This window comes from Cotesia glomerata, linkage group LG3 (genome assembly GCF_020080835.1).
Source record: "Cotesia glomerata isolate CgM1 linkage group LG3, MPM_Cglom_v2.3, whole genome shotgun sequence".
NCBI lineage: Eukaryota > Metazoa > Arthropoda > Insecta > Hymenoptera > Braconidae > Cotesia > Cotesia glomerata.
In genome coordinates this window covers 4,981,717-4,995,729 of record NC_058160.1, presented here as the reverse complement: position 1 = coordinate 4,995,729, position 14,013 = coordinate 4,981,717, and the positions used below count along the sequence as shown (strand labels likewise).

The window sequence follows — 14,013 nt, the reverse complement described above, 5'->3', positions numbered from 1 at the left end:
CAAATTTTAACAGCAGGTGCATTATGCATTCAATTACTTATATTATAAATTTGGAAGGTTTTTTGAAATTTGGCTCGCATGACCCAACTACCTTAAATATTTAATATTATTATATATTAGTCTGAAATTATCCGCCCTTTTAGCTTTAGGACATTGAAAATTTAGTGACCTAAAGCCAAAAGGACGCATATTTCTTTTGCCGATCGCTTTGAATTATAAGTTATATGTGACTAATTTTTTTGCCCTCCGGGCGAAAAGTGGCAACTTTCGGTCCACTGCGCTCAACGAAGTTGCCGCTTTTCGCCCAAAGGACAAAAAAATAGTATTCAGCCCTAGGATGGGAAAGTTAGAAATGTCTCAGATCACACGTTATAGTCAACCGAGGCGAAGCTAATTCTATTAAATTACAAATCGGTATTTTTAAAGATTAATATTAAAATTTTAATACAAATTCTGTTTATAATTTTAATTGATAAAGAAAAAAAAAACACCAGCTGAAATGAAAAAAATTTATCAAGGTGCAATGGTGATGGCAATCATCCATGGTTTACTTGAGGTTCTGAAATCTATTTGACTATTGTTTGACATTACAGTAAAATAACAGACCAATAAACAGTACAATTTAATCATGTAAAGATATTATTACAACATTAACTTTACATTATTAAACTAAAGTATTTATTAAAATTGAAAGTTTTTTTATACGCCCTTTTGGCTTTGGGCTAAACTTTTTCTAAAGCCAAAAGGGCGTATTGAGATACGCCCTTTTGGCATTAGTACATTAAAAATTTTTTTTTTGATAAATCTTTACGTTTCGAGCAATTCTAAGTTGAATGGTGAAAAAAAATTTTTTTTTACGCCCTTTTGGCACAAAACCCTATCTAACTGCTGTAATACGCCCTTTTGGCATTTGGGTCGCGAAATTATAAAAAATATTGATGTTACTAATAAATAATGAAGCAGCGCTCTAGCGTTCTATGATTAAAATACAGATAATTTTTCTCATAAATTTAACAGTAAATTTTAAAGAAAATTTCTTCCCGTGGATAGATTATATATCTCATTTCTATTATATAACTCATTTCCTCTTAAATTTATTTCCAATACAGGTGGAACCGAGTTCAGGAATTCGAGCTTCGAGCATTCCAACGACCTGAACCATCAATCATTGAACACGCAGCAGCATAATCACAACCACCACCATCATCACCATCACGAGAACCAGCACCATCATAATCACCAGTCCCAGGTGCACCAGCACCAGCAACTCACCGAGTCCCAATCAACCGGCTCGGATGATCTCCACACGATACCCAAGCTGGAACCACCACCAACACCACCCACCCACCTGGAGGATGTCTCGGGGGTCGTTTGTGCTGGCTGTGGCCTCAGAATATCTGACAGGTTCTATCTCCAGGCCGTGGAGAGGCGATGGCACGCTGCTTGTCTCCAATGTTCTCACTGCCGGCAAGGTCTCGATGGCGAAGTCACCTGCTTTAGTCGGGATGGGAACATTTATTGCAAAAAGGACTACTACAAGTAAGTTCACGTTATTTTTAGTTTTTTAAGCTGGTGCTTAGGTAAATCAGCTAAGGGAGGTGCCAGTTTTTTACATATAAGTTTGATAGTCTGATGAATATTTATTTATTTATTAGATGTTAAGTAATGACAAGTACTAACTGGGAATAATTTTTTCCATCTTTACACTTATGTTTTATAAAATATCAACAAAATATAATAATTACTTTATTGCAATCAAATAAATATAGAAGAAATGGCAGGTTGTTGATTGATAAAATTTTGATCAAAATTATACTGTTACATTTAGTAATTTTCGTCGGATTGAAAGATATTCAAGATTACAGCTCTATTTTCAGCTATAAAAAACCAAAAAATAAGATTTAAAGAAAATTTTTGAAAAATCATTATCATTAACACGATTAATTTTGTTTTTTGATGGATCTTACGAAAAAGCAACAATTTTTAGATAAAAAATTAGGAAAACGGTTGACCCTAAAGGCAATTCCTGCAACTTCCCGCTACCTCCATACCTAAGTGCTCAACAATTCACTTATTTTTTAAGCTCTTCGAGCTCAATAATATAATTTATGTGTAACTTTGAGCTCTCCGAGCTCAAATAAATCGCTGTTCTGTGCTTTTGAGCTCTTCGAGCTCAAAAGGCTAATGGAAGTTTTATAGAACATTATTTTTTGAATTTTCAAATCGCAATAACTTTTGAATGAATTAACCGATTTCCTCGCGGTTTACGGCATTCAACGCAGTTTTTTGAGTTCTTTGGAAAATATTCAAGCGTAAACTGATCAGACTAAAAATTTAATAGAAATTCTGAAAAAAATATTTTTTTCAATTTTTTTCGACAACGATATCTCACGAACAAATTAACCGATTTTGACCGGGCTGATGGCAATCGACGTGGTTTTTTGAGGTTAAGAGCTGATTAGTTTTTGGAATTGATCGGTTCAGCTGTTTAAAAGATATTTCAAAAAAACGAATGTTTGGAAATTTTATTTTTGAGATTTCTCAAAATTGATCGACTCAAATTCTGTAAATTAGTATCAGGATTCTAGGGGCAAAGAGACTCTTTAAAACGCCGCTTATTTCGATCGAATCAGATGATCCGTTCAAAAATTATGAGAGATTTACATACACACACACACACACACACACACACACACACACACACACACACACACACACACACACACACACACAGACACGGTGACATCACCGCGGAAATAGTCAGGAAAGTTTCCTAGGACCTCAAAACGTCGAAATCTGATGAAAACTCGATTTTCGAAAAACGGGGTGAAAACAATAACTTCCCGATTTTTGAAAATTTTCAATTTTCTTAGCGGGAAGTTAAAAAATTTAATTTTATATTTAGTGAACGTTTCAATACTTTTATATCAAACACAGTTGAATTACTTTTTTTTTTTTATTGTTATTATTATCGTTTTATTAATGCTGTGCATTCATTTTTGATGAGATAATTATTGGAAGACGTCTTCCAGTTATTAGAAGATGTGGATCGTGAATTATAAGTGAGCTAAAGATTACTAATATATAATGATTGACAACTGAATATATATTTTTAGTGATTGTATCCAAACGAAATTTCAAAACTTTTACAAAAACAGTCCTTACTGATTACAACAAAAATTAACAAAAACCGCCGATTCAATAAACAATTACCACGCATTGAAAGAATTTTGGGTCCATAACCTGTTGAATAACGATTGATTATAAATCACAACTTACTTATGATTTGTATTGTTATTTTCGACCACCAATAATCTAAAGACATAATGCAACAAATTACATAGAAATGTTTACCAACAGACTGACTGACTACCAAATAAAAATCACAGTAATAACATCCTTGAAGCTGTTAAGTAACCAGTAGAGGATGATTATTTGGAATTTGTCGTGGATGGAAGAGCGATTTAGCATCTGAGCGTGACCAAAGTGTGGTGTCCTCGTGAATCACGAAAGCGAGACAGACACGATAGCCATGGCAGCCAATGCTGCATGAAGGCATGAAGAAAGAAGCTAAAAAGAGAGTCAAGGAAACTCGAAACGACCTTCTTGAGGAATACCGAGTTATAATAGGAGTAGAAATAGGTGCAGCACAATATCCTCACCCAGCAGAGGCCTCGATAATTCAATCAGAAAGTTTATATTATGTGGACTTGGAGCAATGCGGAAAATGGGAGATAGGATCCGTAATGCATGGATCATGGATCTTAGCTCTGTTAAGTTAAGTTAACTTACTGGGAGAAAGAGAGGGATAAAAAAAGGTCTTAAGTATCATTCGTCCGTGATGAAATGTAGATCGGCTGCGATTTACTTATCGAGAATCGACGCTTCGCCGGAGGTAAATGGCCGAGTCGTGACCATTAGTCCGTGGACTCTGGGCCTTATACTCTGATGGGCATATATGCACTTACTTATACTTATACTATAAGTTAAACACACTTACATTCTCTTTACTTGCAAGAAAGACCCTGTTATTCTCTTTTTCTCTCTCTGTTGATGCTTTCGTGTGTTTATGTTTTTGAACTGCACTCCGTGTGCGGTACAAGCGAGAGGAGCCCCCCTTTGTCATACACTTTATACTTTTAAAGAAAAAAGATTTGATAAGAGTTTTTCTGGAGAACAAGTGCACACGAACGTCTAATTCTAAACGAAATGAAAGTGCTATACGGTTATTTTAGATCAACAGCTTATACTACTAGTCCAGTGTTCAGCTAAGTTGCTTTGAAGTAAATAATGGAGAACCGAGTCAAATCCGTTTCTCGAAAATGAGATCAGCTGAAAAGATTAGTACCTTCCTTTTCTTTTTTTGTTTCTACTTTTTTGTGGCATTAGCTACACTTTTAGGTTTAATAGTTTACTATTCAAGTTTTTAACCTGCAAAGCTGTTTCTTTTTTTAATCTCATAACTGATCGCGAGTCCTTATGCCTTATCTGCTTATTTGCAAATCCACGTGTCATTTCTTGGCATATGGATTATACTTACCGCTTCAGTCTGACATAAATGTCAAACAAATTTCGGTAGGCCGGTTATCTTTCTCGAAGATCTTCAAGCTTTTTTGGAGCCATTGTTTGCTGCAGGGTGACAATTATTTCGATGATTTTTACGAAGAATTCCTGAAAGACGGTGGTTCTTAAGAATGGAAGAATTTTACAGTTTGTTTTAATAAAAAAATAGGTAGTTGATCATGTACTGAATAATATTAACGATTTAGTGTTAAGGATTATCCAAAATTTTGATGTGTTACTGATGGAATATTTTACGAAAATCTACGGTATTTAAAATATTTAGGTTTTTCTGAGAAAGTATTTTCGTTGGTGATGAATTTGAAAGATTAGATAGTAATAAGAATAAAAATAATGATAAGAATTATAAACTGGAGTTTGTACTATCTATGAATTTTGATGAACTTTTACTTCGAAAAATTAATTTTTGATTACGATATAAATTAGAATTTGGTACTTTTTGTCTCAATTATTATTATAAAAATTTACTGATTATATTTTAATTAATGTCCAATATGCTGATTGACTATAACTCACAAATTATAAACAGCACTTTACGCGCAGGCGCTAGAAAAAAAAATGGTGGAGTCACCGTGGGCAGAATCCAAATTTCAACCGAGTATAATTCAATTTACACGAAATAATTTTTCAGATTATATCCCGTGAAATCTTACCCGATATAAACAGAAAAATTGATCGATTAAATCGGAGACTTCACGGAGTACAGTCCAAAAATAATTTAGTATACTTTGAAGGATATTGACTATAGTCTGAAATTTTTTTTCACTATAGATATCACGGAGTATACTATACGAGGATGTACAGTGACTTATTGTTCTTTCCGTGTATGCCGATATGATGCCGGCGAGCTAAAATTACATTAGTGTATCGTATAGTGTATACAGCATATAGATCGAAAGACTAGATAAGAAGCCGGTCTTAGTCTTAGTAATGAAGACACCACCAGACGGAGAAATGATAATTGCCGGCGAACGAAAGAGAAAGGAACACACAATATCATACATAATAATAACAACATAAAAATAGTAAGATAGAATATTAATATATACAATATAACACTCAAGAAATAAGACAAACTGTAACCGATACGATTATTCAATAGATAGCGACGGTGATACCCCTCATCGCTGCATCGCGTTGTATCCAGGCTAGTGCGCACGCGCCAATAATTTGCGCAATAGATCTGCGTACCGCCTATACTAGCCGCGAGTTTCGCCCATTCTACTAATTCCGATTAGACGGATAGGAAGAAAACGGCTTGACAGTCTTTACTGATGTCAGAGCACATTACAGATAAAAGTAGCAATCTTGCTGGCTGTCATTAATATCTCCGCTCAATCTTGTCTATATTTACTGTCTTACATACGAGCGAAATTCGCATCAGCAAATTCATCTTCTGATCGTGATGAGTTGCGCTCTTTTGGACGGGTAACAGAAATACCTCGTTATCTTTAGCCCTTGCATGTAAGATCTCCAAAAAAAAAAAAAAAAAAAACAAAATTACTTTTGAATGGGGATGTGCAGTTTCGCCAGAGCAGGGCTGTTATTAGAAGACACTCAAGGCATTACATCGCGTGATGAGGACACAATGTCCCTTTATGCTTGTCCTCATATAAACTCTCGACAAACAAAGGAAATTACTTTGTTTTAATTTCTCATATGTTTTTATCTGCATTCTACACTCTTGTAAATACATACACACATATGTAATAATATTTTACCGAGAAATCGGCTCATCTTGGTCTTGATGGGCTTTGTATGATACTTAGCGATGTCTTATTTATTTTTGAATGCCAATGCGAACTATTTTACTGCTGATGCACTTGAATGATATGAGGACTCCCAGTAGGTTAAAATTAGTTTAATGCGAGTGCTATATACAATGCAGGAAAAATATCCAGTGCATCGTCATTCATTGCGTGATGTTAGAGACTGCCCGGGTGGTTTTGCTGTAAAAATTGCTTGCGCGTAAAGAGATTGCTGTTCTGTATTTATTATACAGACTTCAACTAAAAGTTAAGAGAACTGTACAGAGTGCAGTGTATGACTTCCTGGATTATTTCAACTGTCTTTATACCCACCGTAATAACGAGAACTGACTGCAGTGCACTGGAGAAACAATAAAACTACCAGACCGATGATGAAATTAGATTACTATCGGGTTTGATAAGGAACTCGGAGTCAAAAGCTGTCAAATTTTATGTACCAGTAAACGGTACATTTAATTTAGTGTTGAAAGTTAATTGTCGTTTTGATGATATATAAGTTTCGAAAGAAATTGAATTAATGATCTTGAGGAGAGAAGGGGTTGGTAATGTATTGCAATGCACTATGAATTGCACAACGAGTTATTGGACATGCTCAATTCAGGAAGTAGGGTTTTACAGTTTTATGTATAGGCTTGTATTGTCGTTTTTATGGGGGTTTTAGCTTAGAAACTGCTTCATTTTCTTGCTACAGAAACCGGTTTACCAATTGATAGCAATGTTTTATGAAATTATAACATGTCGTAAATTTTATATGAAAAATATCATTATTGTGTATGAACTGTATAGTATATTAGTTATAAGTTATGGATAGAAAAGTTTGACCGAGAAATGTCGCTTATAGAAAATGTATTACGATTAGTAATAGGATATGTGTTGTGAGAAACTAAACGAGGAATGTGAAGCTTTTTGTAGGTTTAAATTTAGAAAATTATTTATGAATAGTGAATTCATTTTTTCTTTTTGATTTATGATGGAAAATTTTGATAATTTTTGCAATAAAATTGACATTTCACAAATTACAATATTAATCATTGAAATAGCCAAAATATATTTGTTCAGTAGTTTTAAAGCTTTTGATGTTAGCAAAAATGTCGAGCTCTAAATTTTTTAGAGATATTTTTTGCTTCTAATAAATTTTTTAAAGTTTTTACTTAAATTTAAATCAATTTAAAAAAAATATATAAATAATTTGGGTCGAGTCTTAGAAATATTTTGAATTTATTGAGACCTGTAAATTTAGAATAATTTTTAAAATTTAACCAAAATTTTATGTTACCCGGAAATCAATTTTTTTGTATTCTACGGAAAAAAAAAATAAAATTTACAAATGTCAATTTTTTTACTTTTTTATCATTCGACAAAAAAAAATTTTTATTGAAAAATTGACTAAAAAAAAATTTTTTTTTTAATTATTTTATTTTTATAAACTTTAAGGAAAAAAATTGTTATTAAAAAAAAATCTAGATATAATTTTTTTAGGTAAAAAATTATGAACCTAAATTTTATATAATTAGAAAAGATTTTTTGTTTCTTCATAATTTTTTTCATAATAACAAAAAATTCTTATGCCAAAAGTGAGTTTCTTAAAATTTCATAATTTTACTACGTAAGACCTTATGCACTGTCTTTAGTAAACAAAGTTATTTAACAATTTTTCACTGTAATTATTAGGCATTAAAATGTGATCTAATAAAATGAGTGTAATAAAAAAATTTATTTCAGTAGCACTAATAAAAAAAGAAAGAATGAAATTGTAAACAAGCTGTATGATTACTAGGCACAAGCTTGAATCTAATGAAATTTAAAATGATACTAAATAAATCATTGTTAATTTTATTATCCTGATAGCGATATAACGTTGAGCTAACAACAATGTTATAGTTACTCGTTTGTCACGACAAAGCAAGACATTAAATTGTTTCCTCTTGATAAATTGGTAGTAACTCTTAAAAGTCCTCGTAATCGTCAGTGCATAATAAATTAATTAGAGAATGGGAAGTAGAGTAGTGTATACATATGTATCCAGGTACATACATATAGAGTATAGAGCGGATTTTTATGGGAGGTCTATGTCCACATGTATTACTGGTAGTAATGGTAGCTGGTGGCTGCTGTTCATGGTATAACTTTAATACTTGTCGCTTATATTTTATTTACCTTTTAAATTAAATTAAATACATCACGTCTTTATTTTACTCTCTTTTCACGTAATGTATTCTGTTATACATAAATTTATTTTATGTATCACGAGGTATTTAAATTTCAATCTATTTCATTTTTATTGTGTTAAGTAATCGGCCGCTCGATTTAATTTATTCTTAGGATATTTTATTGCTCATTTGAATAATAAATTGCAAAAGTTGAGTGTAGTTATAACTATATATTTATGTTTAGTATAAAAATTCATTCGATTATAAATGCAGTGGGAAAACTTTTTTTTGGACACTGAAAGATATTCAACAACTACAAGAATATTGAAAGTGCTTCTTTTGAAAAAATTTGTACCTATACTTGCTTTACATACTTAGAAATATAGCTGAGAAATGTCAAAACAATCGTTGCAATAGCTTTTTTTTTTAAATTAAATGAAAAAATTAACTTTTTTTTGAGTTGTGTCTTTTGAATCAACTTAACAAATTATTTTGTTCTTTAATAATTATCATTGACATCTAAAAAAATAATTAACTAATTTTTTTTATTAAAAATATACCACAAATATTATTTTTAAAACTTTGAAATACTTTATCAAAAATATCGAAATTTCTTCTATTGTACAGATTCTATACTAGATATATTAATTTTTTTTTTTTTTTTTTTTTATATATATATATCGATTAATGCGACCGTTTTTTTAGATTAATTTTGAAAAAAAACCTAGAAATTTAAAATTTAATAATAAATTTATAATTTATTATTATACTTTCATGCTTGTGCACTGAAAAAAAAAAATTAACTTGATTCAATAAAAATAATTATGAAGAATTTCATTGTCTTGAATCAAGACGACAAATTCTTGAATCAAGTCAAATTTCTAGTTCAAAAATTTTTCTCTTTTATCAAGTTAAAATTTTGTTTCTTTTTTTTTCTTTACTTTCCAACACAGTAAAAAATTTTACGTCATTGCGTCAAAAAATTTTGTGTTAAAAATTTTTATGTTAAATATTTAACACTCTGTTTCTTTACTTTCCTATACAGTAATAGTATATTACACACCTAGGGCAGTAAAATAAGAAATGTCTCAGATCACATGTAATTGTTGACCGAGGCGAAGCCGAGGTTAATAAACATGTGATCTGAGGCTTTCTTATTTACTGCGCGTGGTGTGTATATTATTTTTTTCCCCGAGGAAAGCGGAAAGCGGCAACTTCGTTTAGCGCAGCGGGGTTAAAGTTGCCGCTTTACGCCCAGAGGGGAAAAAAATTATTTCGTGTTAAAAATTTTCATGTTAAATATATAACACTTTTTTGTGTTGATTTAACAGAATAAATGTTAAATTTACATATAAAAGTGTTAAATATTTAACACAAAAATTTTTAACGCAATGACGAAAAATTTTTTACTGTGTAAATTAAAAATCTTAACAAGTTAAATTATTTTCATAGCAATCAAAAATAATATCCAGACAAACAAACAATCATTAATTCCGAATTTTTCCCTCCAAAAGCGATGATAAATGATAGTGTATCATCCAAGAGCTTGAAATATCAAAGTAAGCTTGACGGGTTCGGTTTTGTCTTAAGGGCTTACGGCTCAATTACCACTTGCTGTTCCCTTAGCAGTTGATTTAAGGTCGGCTTCCTGTTGCTACAAGCTGCCTTCACTTCTGATTAACCGAATGGAGATTTATCGTCACAAAACACACACCTTTTAGTATATACTGTATACTCTTCTATATTTATATACTTACGAGACTAAAAAATTCTCAGATGTCTATTTTAAGCGCATCTGCCATTTGCCATATTATGAATCTCTATACATATACATATGTATAAATACATTTGTATCTATATGTGTATATGTACAATATGAACAAAACGAGTATAACTCGTACGGGACAGAATTCAACTTCCACCGCGAAAACTCGAAGCGTCTTCATCAAGATGGGCTCGGATCCGCTGATGATAGATAGACCGTGCAAGTCGAGTTCAGTCATCGTAGAGGAACACGCGATGCGTTCTTATCCATAGAACTTCTTCTTGGGAGGGACGGAAGCCAGTTGTTTAGTTCATATGTATGTATATATATGAATAAACTTAATAAAAAGTTGCAAAGATGTGCCTTTTTGCAAAAGTGTGTGTCAGATACGCCAGCACGCCATCTTTCTGATGCGTGGCATCGGCACTCTGACACTTCAGGAAGTTTGTCAAGACGTTAAGAGTCTCAACTATAGTTAAAGTATCCTCCAGAAAACAAAAAATGTTTAGAAAGAATGTAAAAAATATATATATTGGCAGTATTTAAAAATTTATTGAAAATAAATAAAAAATATATTTTTAATTACTAATTGTTGACCGTTTTTTAATGTAATTAAAATTTAATTAAAATCTTATAATTCATAAAAAATATAAGCTTAAAAAAGTATATTGTATGTATTTAAATTTATATGAAAAATATCTGCATAAGGATATATATTTAATGCATGAAAAATATTTCTTTTTATATTTTTATGCATGTATCTTTTATAAATTATAAATTTTTTATGAACTTTGATTACATTTAAAATATACACTGAAAAAAAAAATTAATTTCAATCAAGAAAAAAATTCTTGAACCAAGAAAATAATTTTGAAGAGTTTTATTGTCTTGAATTAAGACGAAAAATTCTTGAATCAAGTAAAATTTCTTAGCTTAAGAATTTTTCTACTTAAATCAATAAGATGAAGTTGCTTAAAATTGTTTACTTGATTTAAGTAAATTTTTTTTTGTGTATACTAAAAAAGACCAAAATTGAGCTATTAAAAATATATTTTTTTATATTTTAACACGCATTTTTTTTCATGGGGGATGGATGACTCAAGACTTGGAGTTTTAACTTTTATCGGATTTTTATGCTTATACATAGATGGACATAAATAAAATAAGTGGGGAATTATTATTAATAATAAAACGTAAATAATAACGGCATGTCGTTAATGTGACAGCTTGAATTGTCCAGTGACTGGTGGCTGCTGTCGGGTGTCATGGGCCAGCGTTGATGGTATTAATTTACCGCGTATACAATGTTACGATCCTTGAGTCGTAAAAGCCGTGGCTTAATTTATGCCTCCAGCGAATATTGAGGTAAAATGTACAAGGTAGCTGAAAGCACGTCGCTATGAGTTTAGTGGGAAATCATTTATCCAAACAGACGCTGTATTTAATATAAATTATGGTTAATGGATTTATGCTTTTTAATTTGAGTTTGGATTTCTAGATGCAAATTTATTTTTTTGGGTTAATGCCTTGTAAAGTTTAACTTAAGTTTATTGGCCACGTTGATGGATATGGATAGAGATTAAATTGTTAGTGCAAAAAATTTTCATAGTTATCGTTATCAAGGAACAAGGCTTTCACTTTCTTTCTGGTTATCATTTTAATCGGTTTTATGTTTTCTTTTGCTATCGTGAGATCGAAGATTAAAGATTGTGAGGTGCATACGCATGTGAATTGGAAGTTTTTTGAGGGCATTATAAAGTAAAGAATATTGAAGAAAATCAGCGCTATCTTGAGTCAGAAATGTGTAGAAGGGTTACACAACGTTAAACAACGTTAAAAAGACAAAAAAGCGATTTTTTGATTTTTTATAAAGAAGCTTTTTAATTGATTAATATGAAAATAGAAATACGTGTACTAGTGACTTTGAACTTTATTAATAAATTATTTTCTTTCTACAAATAATGATTTTTTTAATTCCTGTAAACGATTTTCGGGAGGTCCTGTAAAAAATTTATTTGCGATAAGCACAATAATTTTTAATTTGAACTATCGAAATTAAAAAATTTTAAATAAAACTTCGTATTAATTTAAAAGATTATCCAAAGATTGATTGAAGGAATAATTAAAATATTTATTTTAAAAACAATGGAGGGTTGACAAAAAAATAATCGATTTTTGATTAAAAGTTTAGCCTTAAATTGTCTATAAAAATATAAAATATTAATCTAAATTATTAATCGTTGGACTAAATGTTAAAAAATATCGTTAAGAAAATTGTGTAAAAATTAGAGACTGATCGGTACAGTTGATTTTGATAAATATTGCTCACTGATCTTTAAAAGATACACAGAAAAAAAAATGTTCTTCAATCAAGTATATAATTTTGAAGAACTTAATCTTCTTGATTTGAGTAGAAAAATTATTGAACTAATAAATTTTTCTTGATTTAAGTAAATTTTATTTGACTCAAGAATTTTCCGTCTTGATTAAAAAAAAATTACCCTCTTCAAAATTATTTTCTTGGTCCAAGAATTTTTCTCTCGAATTAAATTAATTTTTTTTTTTCAGTGTAGTTTTAAGAAAAATCTCTTCAAAGTTTTTCAACCTCAGCCCTATTTTTTTGATAACGCTCTTTGTGTATTATTATCTCAAATGTGAATTCTTCAACTTTTAAAAACGCTATATCTCATAAATTGTTATGGTTAGAAAAAAATGTATTAGAACAATTTTTGTAGATGATTGCATGATCTACAATTCTTGTCTAATCTATTTTTATGATAAAATTTCCCACTCACCAGAAAGTCGTAAAAAACGGATAATTTTGACCTTTGACTTAGAATAAATTTTTTAGCGGGTGTGGAATCGATAGGGACTTTTAAAACTTTACTTGTGATATTTTATGTGCTTAAATATATGCGCATTACAAAAATAAAAATTTTCAAATGAATTTTTTAAGAATTCTAAGTGCGTATGAATAGTATGGGTGAGATTTTTCGGAGTTAAGGCATAAATATATACGACAAATGACAAAGTCACGACCTGGAGGGACAGAACGTGGAAGAGCCAGAAGGGTATGTAACATAATACCAGCGGCGCCATGACAACTTGACACTTGGGACATGTATCATCAGTAGCTGCTAGCTGGCTTCTTGGTCTCGTAGAGCTGGACATATTTCATTGCAGGTTTTCTTTTCGCGATATGACAGTCTTGCGCCTAGCGAATTCAGTTACTACCTGACGTTTAATTATTTAAAACATCGTGTCGCAAGTATTCTTACAAATGCATTATATTAACGAACCACAGGTAGGGCAAAATGTTAAGTAAGAGTCACAAGTATAAACAATATTTGTCACTGAAGACAACATGTGGAGAACGGTGTAATAATTAATATTAACTTTAGACATACATCCGGTAATTGCTGCAAGGGATGGATTCCTTCTACTTTTACTCTGCTCGCGATATCTCCGAGGGAATCTTTTGAGATAGCTGGTCAACGCATTTGTACCGCGACACCTGCAGGGCCAACCGCCCGATATATCATCAACTGGTCGAGTCTTGATACGAGGTCATTGCGATCCACAAGAGACTTTAATATTGCCAAAAAATACAGACTTATGCCTGTCTGTGAAATATAAATTGAAATTTTCATGAAAAATTAACCTGAACACTGCAACCATGCGAATATAATTTCGATTTATTACCGTGAAAAATTTTTCTGATATGGCCTGATATGTTTATATGTAATTT

General features: G+C 31.1%; 1 protein-coding gene across 2 annotated transcripts in view; it reads left to right on the top strand.

Moving 5' to 3' along the window:
* LOC123260770 (protein apterous-like) overlaps window positions 1-14,013 on the top strand; it is a 60,132-nt gene that overhangs the window by 20,160 nt on the left and 25,959 nt on the right. For both annotated transcript variants that reach the window (XM_044722094.1, XM_044722095.1), the window contains exon 3: window positions 1,110-1,539. In XM_044722094.1, coding sequence (XP_044578029.1) covers window positions 1,110-1,539 — 430 coding nt within the window. The remainder of the gene's footprint in view (window positions 1-1,109; window positions 1,540-14,013) is intronic.